Below are 15035 nucleotides of genomic sequence, written 5' to 3'. Positions count from 1 at the left end.
TAGTCACACTGAAATTTGTAGTCGATTTGATCAACTAATCGTTGCAGCCCTTCTCATTAGGGGTATTCCTAGCATAGATTTACCCCTCAGCTGTGCCATTCTAATCAATAATTTATCTTACCAGATCTATCCTCACCTTAAATTTACCTCAGTATTTACAGACTTTTGGTAGAGTAATAGTAAGACTAATTTAGCTCAGTTTAGACTAGAAATAGGAGCAGACTAGAGCGAACCAGCACAGATTCAGCCAGACTGAGATGTAATGTAATCCCTGCTTTCGATGCGCTTTTCCTGATTTGTAGGAATTTTATGGAAGTTTAGTTGTGGAAATTGGTCCTCAGCTCTGGTTATAGTACTTGTTTCAGTGTTATTAGCTGCAGTTTTGTGGAGGTCTGGTTATTTTTCCACTTCACTCGGCTGCAGTAGAGGAGGAAATGAAGCTGGGTTTGTTTTGGCTAGCTCCGTGCCTAATTTAATCCAGAGGACCTCTGATATTTCATCTCTCTCTCTCTTTCTCTCTCTCTCTCTCTCTCTCTCTCTCTCTCTCTCTCTCTCTCTCTCTCACATACACATACACACACACACGCTCTCTCTTCTCTTTTTGCCCTAGGCTAACTTTTCTGTCTGTCTTTTTCTCTGTTTCTCATTTGCTATTTTTCTCTCTCCTTTTTTTTTTTTCTTTTTTTTTTGTTATCCCCAATTTTTGTCTTCATTCTTCCAAAAATCTGAATTTCACTAAACTTTCTTTAATTTTATTTCTATGTCTTTCTTTTCCCTCTCCTTTATTTTGTAGTTTGTTTACCTTCCATTGTCTCTCTCTCTCTCACTTCCCCACTTTTTTCTGGCTGGCTGGCTATCTTAATCTGTCTCTCGATTTCCCTTATTTGTCTTTCTTTCTTCTCTCTCGTTCTGGCTACGTTCATGTTAAATTAGTGCAAAACATTTTTTTTGGCTGTGTGGACACATGTAATGTTTTAAAATTAGGTTTGTCACCTTTTTATATGTAGTCTTAGATTAGTGTGCAATTTGAACATTTAAACGGTCAGATTTTATGTCTTTTTGTCTGTTATTTTGCATGGTTCTCGCTCCCTGAACTATTAACATTAAGTTTTTCTTCATAGTAAATAATAACACATTTGCATTTGTGCGACTTGTAAAGTCATGTATGTGTGCTGTGCTCAGGGACAAATTTGCTTACATTACAGACAGATACTCTTCACCCACTTGTATTTTATTACAATTTTTGTGTTTTAATGTAAAAATGGCCTTATTTATTGTTTCTTCTTTTTCTTAACTTCTTCTCATTTTGTCTCCAGTTCATTTTTTGTTTTTATTTTGCATTTATTACCATTTATTACATTTATTATAAACTTTTCTTTTTTTATTCTCTTAATCTTAATTTCTCATTATATTCTCATGCAAATCAATTTTTTTTCACTTCTCTTCCTATTTAGTTTTTGTTTGTCTTTCTCTTTCACTTACATTCCTCTTCTTTTTCTCTCATTTCTCTCATTTTTTTCTTTCTTTTTTTCTCTTCCTTTGTCTTTCGTGCTTGTCATTCTTTCAATCTTTCATCTTTTGTCTCTCTTCCATTCCATTCCTTTTTGTTTTTGTTTCACTTTTGTGCAATTTTATTTTGTCTTTATCCATGTCTTTTTGTTTGTTTTGCCTTTTTTCTTATTTTTCTTTTATATTTCTTTCTTTTCCATTTACTGTCTTGTGCATAGTCGACTCTTTGTCTCTTTTCTTTTTACATATTCATCTAATATCTCTTTCTCCATCTCCTCTGTCTCTGTTTGTCTCTTGCTTTTTTATTTCTTACTGGCTTTCTTCTATTCTTTTCTCTCTCTGTAGTCTCAGCAGGCAGGGGTTAAGTATGTATGAGTGTGTGTGTGTGTGTGTGTTGAAGGTTGGGTGAATCGAGCATCATTAAGGCGTGCGGCTCTTTGTTTCGAGCTGGAGCTGCACTCCGAGCTGTTTGATTATTCAGGGTTTAGAGATGGAGTCGCTGCTCGGCCGCTCGCAGCTGCTTAATAATCCCAATGCTTTTTTCCATAGATGGAAACCGGCACTGATTCTCAGGGGAAAGATTCATAGGCTCGTAAATAAGAACTTTATCACCGTGCCTTCTGCCTCACACACGCACGCACACACACACACAAAACGTAAGACTCTTGATGCCCAAACTAGGCTCTAATTTAGTCCTAATGTTGGAGATAATATCACTGCTTTTGAGTCAAGAACGATATAAAAGTGTTTCTTGGTTTTTCTCCTAGCGCTGGTCTATGCTAATATTTTCTACTTGTTCTCTCTTTCTTTCTCTATTCTTCTCTTCCTTTGTTGTTCCCCCAGCTGTCGGGGAGGCTGGGAAAAGACTCCTCGGGGAGGAAAGGTCGAAGGTCAAATGGTGACGGACAGGAGGCCAAGGCGCGGAGGAAACGAGGAGAGTCTAAGGTTCAAATACATGCAGTCATTCTCTGTTGTTTTTTATTTTTCTCTTATTTTACCTTTCTTACCTCATTCAAAAAAAATCCCCAAATTATGAAATATTTCCACCGAGTGAATATTTGAGGAAAAAAGCTTTTCTGAAATGTTTTTATTATTTGATAAAAAAATATGAATGGTGGGGATTGTAACTTGTATACTACTACCAGGCAGTTGCTGCATGGTTGCTGTGGTATTCTAGGTGATATCTATGGAGTTCCTACTGCATGTGATAGATGGGTGATGTCTATGCTGTTGCTAGCGGTTACTAAAACACGCCAGGGGTTTATATGGTGTTGCTATGTAGCAAAATTAACTTATTTTCCTGTCACTTTTAGTTAAACATTCCAACTGAGTGGTTAATGTCGCCGGTCGTTGCTATTGTGTTGCTTCTGAGTAATTGTTGTCGTTAAGTGGTTGATGTGGTATTACAGGTAGTTGCATGGGTGCTTCACTGAGTGGGGCAAACCTGTTTGAAACGTGAATGTGAGCATGGTGTTCAGGTGCGCTGGCTGTGGCCTTTACCCTCGACTATGCTGCTGAGACGTTACCCATTCACCCCGCTGTAGGGGCTCTAAGGCCGGAGTTGAGGGGATACTTAATAAAAGGATATGCAGCCCTAATTCATTCACCTTCTCTACCAAGGTGCTAACTAGCTAACACGTAGCACAAATTCCACTGTCCTTATGAATGTCTGTGGACAAGGGGTATAAGCTTAACATGCCACTCTATGAAGCAGTAGCACACCAGCAGCAAGGCAAGACAGAGCAGGTAGTTGCATTGGTGTTGCTAGATGATTGCTGTGGCATTTCAGATAGTTGCTGTGGTGGTGTTAGATGGTTGAGATGGAATTCCAAGTGGTTACTCTGTGGTTGCCACCTGGTTGCTGTTGTGTAGCTTGGGTTTTCTCTCTTGAAAACTGTTTATTTGGGTGAGTAAAGCGCTTCTGTTTATTTTACATTTCCAGATTTCTACTAAAGCTGGGCGCAGCAGCACTAGCGACTAACAGCTAGCGCTAGCCGCAGTTAGAGCTAGTAAATGCCGTCGACAGCGGTAGACTGAGGAACCCTTAGTGTTCTGACAATCCAGGTCGATATCACCTTGCGTTGGTCCCACTTAGCTTGTTTTAACACGAAAGAGATGGCGCTTTGCACGGCTAATGCCAATGCTGCTCCAGCAGTGCTAGCAGGGGTTAGCAGCAGGCTACAGGCCGATAATACTTACCTCTGAATGGTGAAAAAGTTAGTGTTTATTGTGTTTAATGGCTAATGCTAACACTGCTCTTAACTCTGTGCTGGAAAAACGTCACTGAAACTCCTGTATAACGCTGTACTTCAGCGGAGTGGCTTTACTGCTTTTTATAACCTGACTGATAGAATTCACACATATCAATATAAAATGTGTTTATATGTGTATATACAGTTGTGTACATTTAAGTGCATGTTTTATAGGGTTCTCCTGTAACAGTTGACTGCTTCTTTTTTTTTTTGTGTGTGTGTGTGTGATGATGTGTGTTGCTAATCTTTCCTGTTTTTGTCTATCTAGTCTATGATGCTGGATCCAGACGGAGGGAGTCTGTCTCCCAGCTCCAAACCGCACATCTGTGACCACTGTAGCGCAGCCTTCCGCAGCTCCTACCACCTCCGCAGACACGTGCTCATACACACGGGTCAGTACACACTGCACTGTACGGTTATTTAGAGCCAGATCAAATTGGTTCATCTGTGAACTGATGTTCAGTTTAGCCGTGGCAAACCAGTATGCCTCTTTAGTTGGCCCTGGAATAGCAACAGCACTATATAAAGTTCCATCTGTGTCAGAGGATTCCTTGCTAATATAAATTCCCACACTAGAGGTTGCCTGTGAGCATGTTCAAAATGAAGGGGGTGGATTGATCTTGAAGCTTTGTAGTAATTCAGTCAACTCTTGCATCATTTTATGCAAATGATTTATATAGTTTTACATTTACATTTTACAATTTACATTTATTGTACAGAATACTACCATTACTTGTAGCTAAATAGAGAAAAATATGATTTCTGTGTAGTAAAAATGTAGTTATTTTCTAAAGCTTTGTATTGAACGTGTCAGTTACAGACACATGGATTCTGCACTGCTGTAGCTAGTGTTTTATTTATTACACCTGAAAAATAATGTTTTGCAACCACAGCAGTATTATAGTGATTTAATTATATTCAGGTACTATCAGTTTATATATATATATATATATATATATATATATATATATATATATATAATTATTTTTTTTTATTTTTTTTTTTATTGCACTATTTATTTTTTATTCACATTATCCAGAATAGTGTGTGATTTTAAGAATTTTGTGTAATTTCTAAGCTTTTTATATTACTGTTGTTTTTATCTCCAAAGTCTCTAGTGATGGCTCATCATGTTATTTTTTGGTTGGAAAAGTTGTTTAAGAATGTGTCCGTAAATACCTACACACACAATCACCTCTATGCTATACTGCTGTTCATTCCTCCAGGTGAGAGGCCTTTCAGGTGCAGTCAGTGTAATATGAGTTTCATTCAGAAATACCTCCTGCAGAGACACGAGAAGATCCACAGTGGTAACACATTTTCTTTTCCTCATTTCAGTCTTATTTATTGAATCTAATTTAATCCAGTCTTGTACGTTGTGTTGTTTTTGGGCACCATGTTGTTTATCTTTGATTATTCCTCTTGTTTTTTTTTTCCAGGAGAAAAGCCTTTTAGCTGTGACCAGTGCAACATGCGGTTTATTCAGAAATACCACATGGAGAGACACAAAAGAACTCACAGTGGAGAAAAGCCATACAAATGTGACACCTGCCAACAGGTGAGCCTCAGTTAGACATTTAGGACCAACAGGCAACACAGTTTCTGATCTAGGACCAAGCAAAGTGATCATGTCATTACAAAACAATCAAGGTAGATTTACTTGAAACTAGTGTGCCGTATGGGAAAGCGAAGTAAAGATTTGTAACACTACTAACTGGATACCCCTCTCAAGAGTACAATAATTAGCTCAAACTGCCAGCAAGCCAAATGTGTAGCAGCAATAGGCAGACAGCTAATAAAATCACATCCACTGTGATTTTTACTGTCAGATAAGCAGTTCTTTTTGGTTAGGTTTGCACTTTGGGTCTTCAACCCTTAATCAGTCATATCAGTTGGCAAATCATTCTAAAAGACGAGTTGTCGACGGGTATTGACCCTTAAAGCACTGATTGATCTAATTCTACTAGTAGACGCACTGTATGAAAGCAATCACACTTTTTATGTTATTAAGGAATTTCATTGCAAGTTTTCTTGTCCTGTCTATCCCCTCAGTATTTTTCCAGGACGGATCGGTTGTTGAAGCACAAGCGGACGTGTGGAGATGTCACAAAGAAGGGTCTAGATGGTGAAGAGCTGGAGCTGGGCACTGAAAGCGACGTGGGGCACGGCAGCTACGGAATCACTCAGGGAAACACGGCCACCCCCGGCCGTAAACGGGGCAAGTCCAAAAACCCTGGTGAGGGGGGCAAACGCAAGAGGTCAACGGGGGCCATGGGGCCTTCACATAGTCAGGGGACGGAGGGGTACAGTCTGCTTGACTTCAGCACTGTGGAAAACCATGGAGGGGTTTCTTTATCGTCTTCATCATCGTCGTCAGCAGCGGGAGCAATCCAGGACCCTGGGCTCAGCATGCATGGAGGAGAACATGGCCGGGCCCCTAAAATGGCCTTCAAGAAGGGCAATAGGAAGGGCTTAGAGAAAAACGGGCATGTTGCAGGTCAGCCCAAGCCTGGAGGCATGGAGATGGACAGCTTGGGCCTCCTTCAGGGTCCAGGGGCCAAAGCGGGCCCCACTAGCAGCAGCAGCAACTATGACGACGCCATGCAGTTCGTAAAGAAGCGACGGTACTTGCATGCGGCTAACAATGGAGTGGGTGGGACGGGGAGTGGCGCGTCTGAGTACGATGTGGGTGTAACTCACCTTCACCCACAGCCAACGGTCATTCAAGGTGTCGTTTCTGGGGTGATGGACGGTGGAGACCCATCTTTGGCGCTGCTTGACCCCTCCCCTCTGGTGGACATCAAGCATGACAAGTCGGGCATTCCGGATGAGGTACTGCAGAGCTTGCTAGAACATTACGCTCACAAGCCTGACATGACCTTCGACCTGTCTGATCATCATCATCATCCTGTCGACCTACAGACAGGACATGCAGACGGTTCAGATCCCTTGGGCCATGAGGGGGACCCTCATAGTCCTGGTGGTGGAGACAAAACGACCATCATGCACGAGTATTCTCGCTTCCTTTTGCAGGCACTAGAACGGACCAGCCACAGTGGTGGCTTCTCTCTTGGCCCAGGTCCTGGGCCTTCCCCTGGCTCTGCTGGACCTTACTCCAGTCCTGGGACACTCCTTTCGGATAAGCATGTGTACACCACTTCGCCTCTGGAGTACTCCTTTGTTCAAACGGTTTCTTCATCCTCCTCTCCCTCCCTCACCTCCACTGTGCCAAAGTCCCATTTTGGGCTCTTAGAGGGTTCCTCATCTCCACAGGCCTTCCACCTGTCCGGTCTGGAGCCTTCAGCCCACTCTCAGTCCCAATCCCATCAGCAACAACAACAACAACAACAACAACAACAGCAGCAGCAGCAACAACAGCAGCAGCTTACACCGTCCCAAGAGCTCACAGAGCAGCTGGAGAAACAGCACGTCTCTCCACCTCCACCACCTCACACCCCCAACGCCAGCGCCTATCAGATGCAGCCGCCACCCACTGACCTCAGGGCCCAGAAAGAACCACAGGCCCATGAAAATGGAGCCACTATCACCATCACCACAACCACCACCACTGCAGGAGGTTACTCCCTGGCTGCTACTGCTGCTTCCCAGGACACGTTGGCCAGCCTGGACCCAGCCAAGGGCTCCTACCAGATCGAGAACTTTGCGCAGGCCTTCGGGGCGCAGTTCAAAGGCGGTCGGCGGCCCCTGGCCTTCGGCACTGATCACGGGGGCGAGGTGGAGCACCGCATCCAGACACCGGTCTCCGAATTCTCAGGGTATAGCAGCCTCTTGGCTGATGTGAGTGACTCAGTCAGTGCCGGCCCCCCCAAAACCCCGCCAAGCCAAAGCTACAACTGAAAACAGGCTGCAGAGCTTCTTGACATGTTTTGAAACTCGTCTTTTATTTTTTATCATTGTTCTCGTTGCTATTATTATTGTTATTATTATTGTTATTATTAATTATTATTTTGTTCTATTTTATTGTTTTTTTCTTCTCGTAATTATCTCACTGCCATTTATATTTACCATGAACTTTTCAGAGCGGTTGGCCTGCGAGAGGCCAAAGAAAGATGCAATTTTTAGTGTTTGTCTCTTTCCTTTTATTAGTTTTTGTCCTTCCTTTTTCTCTTTTAGTAGTGTTTTAGAGACTGCTCTGCTAATCAATAGGACAACTTTTTAAAGCAAAAATAGAGTAGCAATTACCTTTCCTCCCCCCTCAATGGATTGATCATGTTGTAGCAATCAGCTTCACAAGTGTATGATGATGATAACCATGAGATAGCAATGGCAGGGAGTAGCCCAGAACTGAACTAGCAAAAAAAAAGGAACAAAAAAAAAATTAAAAAGAAAACTAAAAAAAAAAATAAGATTGTCTGTTACAAGGATTAAAGTATTACTCAGGAAAAAAAAGTGTAAAGGAGAATTTTATCAGAGGGGCAGCAAGAATGCATTGAGCTGGAAAAGATGGACAATTTGCAAATACCAAGAATCTTTTTTTGTTTGTTTGTTAATTATTTTGTTTGTTAATTATTTCGGGGGTGATATCTTATTTTTGTATTACTCTGTGAATGATCGATCGCAAAGCATAAGATAAAACAAAAACTGCTGCCTGCTCTACTACACTGACAACACTTTCCACTTAGCTATATAGAGATTATGGTACTTTTATCTCAATGTGAAATGCTCACATTTCTCTTTCAATAAGGGCCATATATATTTATAAGAATATCTATATGTAAGATACCGTATGTAACTTTTTGCCGGGGACTGGGAGGTGAAGTGAGGTCGAGAGAGGGGGGAAAGGGAGGTGAAAGGACAGCCTCTTATTTTTCCACTCCATGGTTCCCTCTGTTTTTGGACTGCAGAGCCAGGGGTTGTCACTAGAGGGCACTGTGTGTATATGTGTGTATATGATGAGTGCCTCTTGGAATTGACCAGCTCATAGGACTATTTTTGTGCCTCTTTCAGGCTCTCTCTTTCCTCTCCCCCCTCTTTCTTTTCACCTTCCGTTTGCCCCGCCTCCTTTCTCTCGCAAATGGCGAGAGTCCAGTCTAGCACTTTTGTCAAAACCTGTTTATTTTTTTCGCCAAGAAGAAAAGACAAAACCCATACTGAACATCAGGACGTCATCTCTGTAACTGACATGCTATTTTTAAAAGAGTCGATGGGGATTGGTGGATGGGGGAGGGGAAATGGGGTGGTTGCAGGTGCAGGTAATCTAGAGTTATGGGGTGGTTGAGGGGTGGGGGTAGCTTTAGTAAGGGTGGGCGAGTGTTTGTTTTATAGGAATATTAAGAGGTCTTACATTTGGATGGCATGGTTTAGTTCACTCAGTGAATGGGAGGGTGGGTTTATTTCGCCTGTGTGCGTGTTTGGGGGAAGTTTGTATTTTATTTTTTTATTTTTAACTTCTCCTGGTTGTATGTAGGACAGGTTAGAACGGGGGAGGGGTGGGAGGGATTTTTTTTTTGTAAGTATTGAATCTAAGGAAACTGTGTTGAGTCTCGAGAAATGCTGCCCCCTTTGTTGGCGTAACTGTTAGCTCTGTTTATTTATTTTTTTATTTTACCTTTTTTTTTTAATAAATATATATTACTGACAGTACGTGAAAAATGTGCCACTCTTGGAAATGCTGAAATTACTGTGGGATTCACTAGTGAAGCGATCCAAAAAAAAAAGAAGAGAAAGAAAGCAGTACAAACATTTCGCAGTGAAGAAAGCGTCTTTTGTGTGCATGCAGGGGTGAAGTATTACCTTCAACTATGTTTTTTTAAGTCATAATGTTTTGTACTGTATAAGTTATAGAAGTATTATGAATTGTTTTACTTTCTTCAATCAATAACTGCATTGTCTTCCGCCACTGCTGTTGGCTGCTGTCACTCTGTCCTTAAATTACCATCATTTTATCATCTTTTCGCGTGAAAATGAAGGTCCCAAAACAGGTTTCTTGGAGAGAAGACATGGACAATTGTGTGTATCTCCTAATCCGATTCTCTGAAGTTAATTTGTGAAAACTGAGCTGTTACTTGGCTCAACATTGGTTGGTGTAGTGGATAACCACACTGCCCTCCTCACTAGATTTGAGGAGTGAGTCCTTATTAAAGACTCTTAACTATAAATTGGCCTACCTGTGGAACATAGTATGATACGGATGGATAAAAATCTTGTTTATATTCTGATAAAAATAAAAGAACCACCTTTTGATTACTCCTCAAATTAGTCCTAAGAACCTCCAAGACAGTCCTCATTTTCATATTGCCAGTTGCTTTTGAATAAAATTGTGAACTTTCTCAGCAGTGAGGACCATTTTGAAAAAGTTTCACTGTGAAGTATTACTGTATTTTTTGTAGAACCATGCATCAAAGCCAAGAACCACTGAGGAACCTTTATTTTTACGTGTCCTTCTTTTGTCTTTTGTTTTGATTCCTATTGCACCCCAGTACTGGCCCTGATGCACCTACTGATCTTGCATAGGGATGGGATGACTACAGACAGATCATAGGGAACAAAAACTGACCACTTTGTTTTGTAGCGGACTTGGTCACTCATAGGGCTTGGGTACTCTGTCAACAATAATAATAATGATGGTAAACAATGATGACACAGATCGTTGATCACTTGAATATGAATCCTCATAGCTGACCTCTTCATACCTCATATCGCTGACGAGACACGAGCAGGGATACGGGACAGAGTGAGGCGTGTATGTAGCAGGGACTGTGTGGCTTTCTTACAGAAGATCCTCAAATGTTTTTTTTTTATTTTTATTATTCGGTTGTTTTATATTTTGGTCCAGATCTTGAATCTTCTGTTTTATGGGGTTTTTTTTGAAGATGGCTTTCTAGAAAGTATCCTCACTAGCATTAAACTAGCTCTGAATTAAAAAGGATTACTCCAACCTGTTTTTACTTGATTTACACAAACATAAACCACAATCTTAAATTTTACTCATCCTTTATTGATTACCACAGATGGTTATTTATTTCTATGGCAGAACCTAAATAACTGTTACAAAGTAGTTCTATTTTGTTTACTCTTTTTTGAAACCGTATCCTGTTCATTTCTTACAACATGCTAAAATCCATATCACTTTAATTTGCACAGACAATGATTAGAATTCATTGAGTGTGACAGTTGGTAATACTCTCTCTGGGTGAGTAGATGGCGCCCTCTCCTCACCCCTTCTGAATTGGAATTGCCTATGTGTTGGGATTAGGGCTGGACTAATGATTATTTTGGTAAATTTATTATTTTTTGCAATTAGTCAACAATTATTTATGCCATGCCCTCCATCTCTCCTTCTTAAAGGTGCACAGGTCCTATTTCCAGCTACCTCAATCACTTCAAAAGGATAAAAACAGCTGAACTATATGGCAATGCCTGAAATATGTAGAATATTCAAATATTTCATGGATAATTATGTAGTTTGTTGCTTTGTTTGTGCACTTTAAGTGACCCAGACCGAGCCGAGCGTAAATTGAGTGAGTGAGCAGCCAATATCCCTCTCCCACTGTGCTCTTGTTTCGCAGCACTTTGTGTTCACTAAAATTTGGAGGCGTTTTTTTTTTTTTAAGCAAGGTTTATAATAGATATTGTGGATTATGTGTACTAATAATAGCAGCCCAAGTCTTGGGCATTACAAGTTATAGAGGAGGTTTATTGGCTTAGTTGGGTAGGTTCATTGGCTCAAACTGGATAAATATAAATAACTAAATTACAGAAGAAGGAAAAACCCCTTTAACCTTTAGTGGTAGCTGATTTAAAAGTATTGTCATTTTGAAGCAGTTCTGTCCGTTCTTTGACATTTCTGAGACAGTGTCAAGAAGAACTTGGCAAAAACACAAACACTAAAACATTTATCATCTGTTTTTTAATAAAACATTATAGTACTATGATTTGTTACGTGTTTCAGTTATATTTTTAAGCAAGCAAAACTGGTATGTTATAAAATCTGTGGTGATCTACTGTGTGCTAAAAACGAAGCAAAGTAGCATAAAAGGATTCCTTTTAGACTTAAATTAACCTTCCTTCTCTCCCTTAAACTACATTTAGTAGTAAATCAACTTCAACACTCATCACTGTGATCATGTTCTTTTGCTTAATAATGTCTGAATAACACTCCTGTAAATTTAGATCCACAGAGATTTTTTTCTTGCTGTAAAACAGCAACAGTTGTAGAGAGATCACATCTAGCACTGCTAATATGGCTAGCTAGTCATTTAATAACAAAATATCAGCATTTATTTAAAAAATATTCTCTGATAAGCATTAAAAAGAATCAAACATGACTTTAGTGATCACTGCTGAGTAGCACTGTAGGTCGTGCCTGACAGAAAGATGCTCAAGTGTAAGCTCCAAGGGTTTACATTGTTGTTTATCAGCTAGCTACTGAGGCTAACCCATTAGCTCATTTTGGATGCTAACTATTGCTAACTGAATTAGCAAAACTACAAGGCTCTAAACTGAGCATTTATAAGAAACTGTTTTATGGTTAATAAACATCTCAACAGCAACTAACAAAATTAGAGTTAAAATGACAGAAAATGGTAAAACAACAAAGTAGCATTTAGCAAAGATAAGCCAATTATCTGTGGTGATTTTCTGTGTGCCAAAAATACAGCAAAGTAGGATTGTGCTGAAAAACCGTGTATTCTTTTTTTTCTTGAATGCTAACGAGTGCTAGCTGAATTAGCAAGTGTACAGGCCCTAATTAGAACACCTAGAGCATTTATAAGAAACTGTTTTTGGGTTAATAAACATGTGCTTTGTTTTAATGCTTGCATTCTCAGTCCAAATTAGTGTTTTAAATGATAGCAAATGGTAAAAACGACACAGTAGCATTTAGCAAACATTGGCCAGCAGGCTGCTTGATGGTTGCTTCTTTAGGGTTGGAAACAGAAATACAATACAATAATAAAAAAGTTAATTACATGTTATTTTCCGTTTCTGCCCATTTGTTGTCAACTATGTCCAGTCAATTAATTTAAAATTTAAATAGGTGATTATGCTATATGCAGCGCTATGTTTCTTATTAGCAGTTTAGCTAATAAACGGTCAGGCCATAATTGTGGAGGATAGGTGGTTTTAACGTTTTAAACACTTTTATTGTAAACTAATGATTTTATTTTTATTCATTAAAGTCAAAGTCTTGAACCACAAATAGTTTCTTAAATTTAATGTTAAGTGCTTACAGACTTTTATACTTGCACTAAATTTTAGCTCTAAAATGGAAAAGAGCAGCTTTGAGTGTCATTATTAATACTTCTTTTCTAGAAAGTCATCTTCAGACTAGTAAACCCCCAAAGTACCATCATGATTACACATGCATTTGTATTGTTACTGTTGTGCAAAAACCTTGTATCTCAGCTTTAGCTGTTTTTGACTTTTTGACAAAATATGAATCTGCCAGTTGTTTATTTAAATTGTCTAGTTTTGTTATTGTAGTTGTAAATGCCCCAAAATGACTCAAAATAGTCTTTTGACGTTGCAGTGTATTGAAATTTATAAATGCTTTTTCCTTCTTGTAAATTTGCCATTTTCTGAAGAGAAGGAAAAACATTTTTACATTAACTTTCGTTGGAAGTTATTACCTCCTTCAAATAGATTTGTAACTTTTTTTATTGATTGATTCATTATGAATTAATTCGAATTGCATCAAAAAGTCATCACATGCAAAAGTTGAAGTACAAGTTTTTTTGTGTGGCTAAATTATTAATGAAATAATGTATTTTTATTGTTTACAATGTTCAACAACACTAAGTTTCTCTCTCCCTTGTTGGATTAGCTTTTTTCCTTTCCCCCCCCCCCCACTATTTTCTGCCCCCTTTATTTGTCACCACACCAAATTTGTAGCTGATGTTCTTTTTTCTTTTCACTTGTATTATTATTATTAATTATTATTATTATTTTATTACAGATTCTCGTGATCTGACTGACAGGGCTGTACCTGTCCATTTGAATTTATTATTGATTAGGACAAACAATAAAAAATGCTGTTATTAAAGCTTGCGTCTGTGATCATTAATTGGTTTCTATTGCTGTGTCAATGATGTATAACTGAGCTGTAATCTGTTTCTGTTTAGTGATCTTGTAAAACCTCAGGGCACTCCCAGCTTTACCTCATGTAGAGCTTTTATTGCTTTTGTTTAATCAATACTATTTACAGAAGGTACACCCTTCTGTGTGTGTGTTTAAAAGATAGTTGTATAATTATATCACTCTTAATTAGTGCCACTGTCTTTTTTTTTTCTTTCTTTCCCTCTCTCTCTCTCTCACTGTTTTGTTGGGTTTCAGAAGGTTCGGTGCCGTTTGTGCTGGCAGCTTTATATCTGGTTGTTAGTGGTGCTCTTATGTAAGCCTCGATGCCTTGCTGGGTTATGCTGGGCTTTTATAAGGGTGTAAAAAGAAAATGTAAAGGTAAGAGTGTACACTCAACACACTGTTTAAACTGATGCTTGTGTTTACACCTTCTGTCTCTTTTCGCCCTTTGTTTATCGCAGTTCTCCATTTCCTGTCCAGCCCAACCCTTGTGGTCTTATGATAGATGACTGCTCTGCTTGGCCATTATGATTTATGCAAATATCCAAGCACACCTATGTGTATTGTTGATTTTGTAAGGGAAAGTAAGTTGGTGCACAAACTCCCATACATAATTAGTCTTAACCATAGACTGTGTGTAGCTGGACAGAGCATCCTCTCTCAAAAGTGAAGCCACCACAGGTTGGGCGCCCCCTGCTGTTCGGTTTCAGAAAGCTGTGTAACCCCACCCATCCCCATAGGTTTCAATGGCAAAACAAACAACTTTCAATCAAGATTTTTTCTAATATACTGTAATTCTACCTCCTTTATTTAAACGCAACAGCTAGTGTAACCTCTGCTTATATTGTCATATTTTTATATCCCGTCAGAATTCGTTTTTCTAAAACGTTATTCAGCCTCTATTCAAAAAAGGTGTGGGTATTGTAAAAGGGCTGGTTATGGGCGGGACGAATAACAGACCGTCCGCTCCGCTCCGCAGCCTGTGACCGCGAGGCAGCTCTCAGGTTTATTCAAATGAGTAGGCTGTCTGTCCACAGTTTTTCTCCCTCCTCTGGTCTCTACTGCGCAGACTCGGGTATCAGGATCGCAAACATCGCGGAAGATTTTGGCTTTATTTTCATTGAATGAATGGGAACGGCGACACGACGTCCATCTTTTTTTTACAGTCTCTGGTCTTAACATTAGCAGCATTGACAAGTGAAATGAGAAACTACAGTGGGGTCTACAGTGGCATCT

General features: G+C 39.5%; 1 protein-coding gene across 2 annotated transcripts in view; it reads left to right on the top strand.

The window, feature by feature from the left end:
* Positions 1 to 13764, top strand: part of znf281a (zinc finger protein 281a) — a 28370-nt gene extending 14606 nt beyond the window's left edge. For both annotated transcript variants that reach the window (XM_022672904.2, XM_022672911.2), the window contains exons 3-7: positions 2353 to 2454; positions 4030 to 4153; positions 4988 to 5071; positions 5201 to 5319; positions 5814 to 13764. In XM_022672904.2, coding sequence (XP_022528625.2) covers positions 2353 to 2454; positions 4030 to 4153; positions 4988 to 5071; positions 5201 to 5319; positions 5814 to 7619 — 2235 coding nt within the window. In that variant the 3' untranslated portion in view covers positions 7620 to 13764. The remainder of the gene's footprint in view (positions 1 to 2352; positions 2455 to 4029; positions 4154 to 4987; positions 5072 to 5200; positions 5320 to 5813) is intronic.
* The last annotated feature ends 1271 nt before the right edge of the window (positions 13765 to 15035 follow it).

The sequence above is a fragment of the Astyanax mexicanus genome, chromosome 19 (genome assembly GCF_023375975.1).
Source record: "Astyanax mexicanus isolate ESR-SI-001 chromosome 19, AstMex3_surface, whole genome shotgun sequence".
In the NCBI taxonomy this organism is placed as follows: domain Eukaryota; kingdom Metazoa; phylum Chordata; class Actinopteri; order Characiformes; family Acestrorhamphidae; genus Astyanax; species Astyanax mexicanus.
The sequence above is the reverse complement of the archived record's forward strand: the minus strand, read 5'-3'. Positions and strand labels throughout refer to the sequence as shown.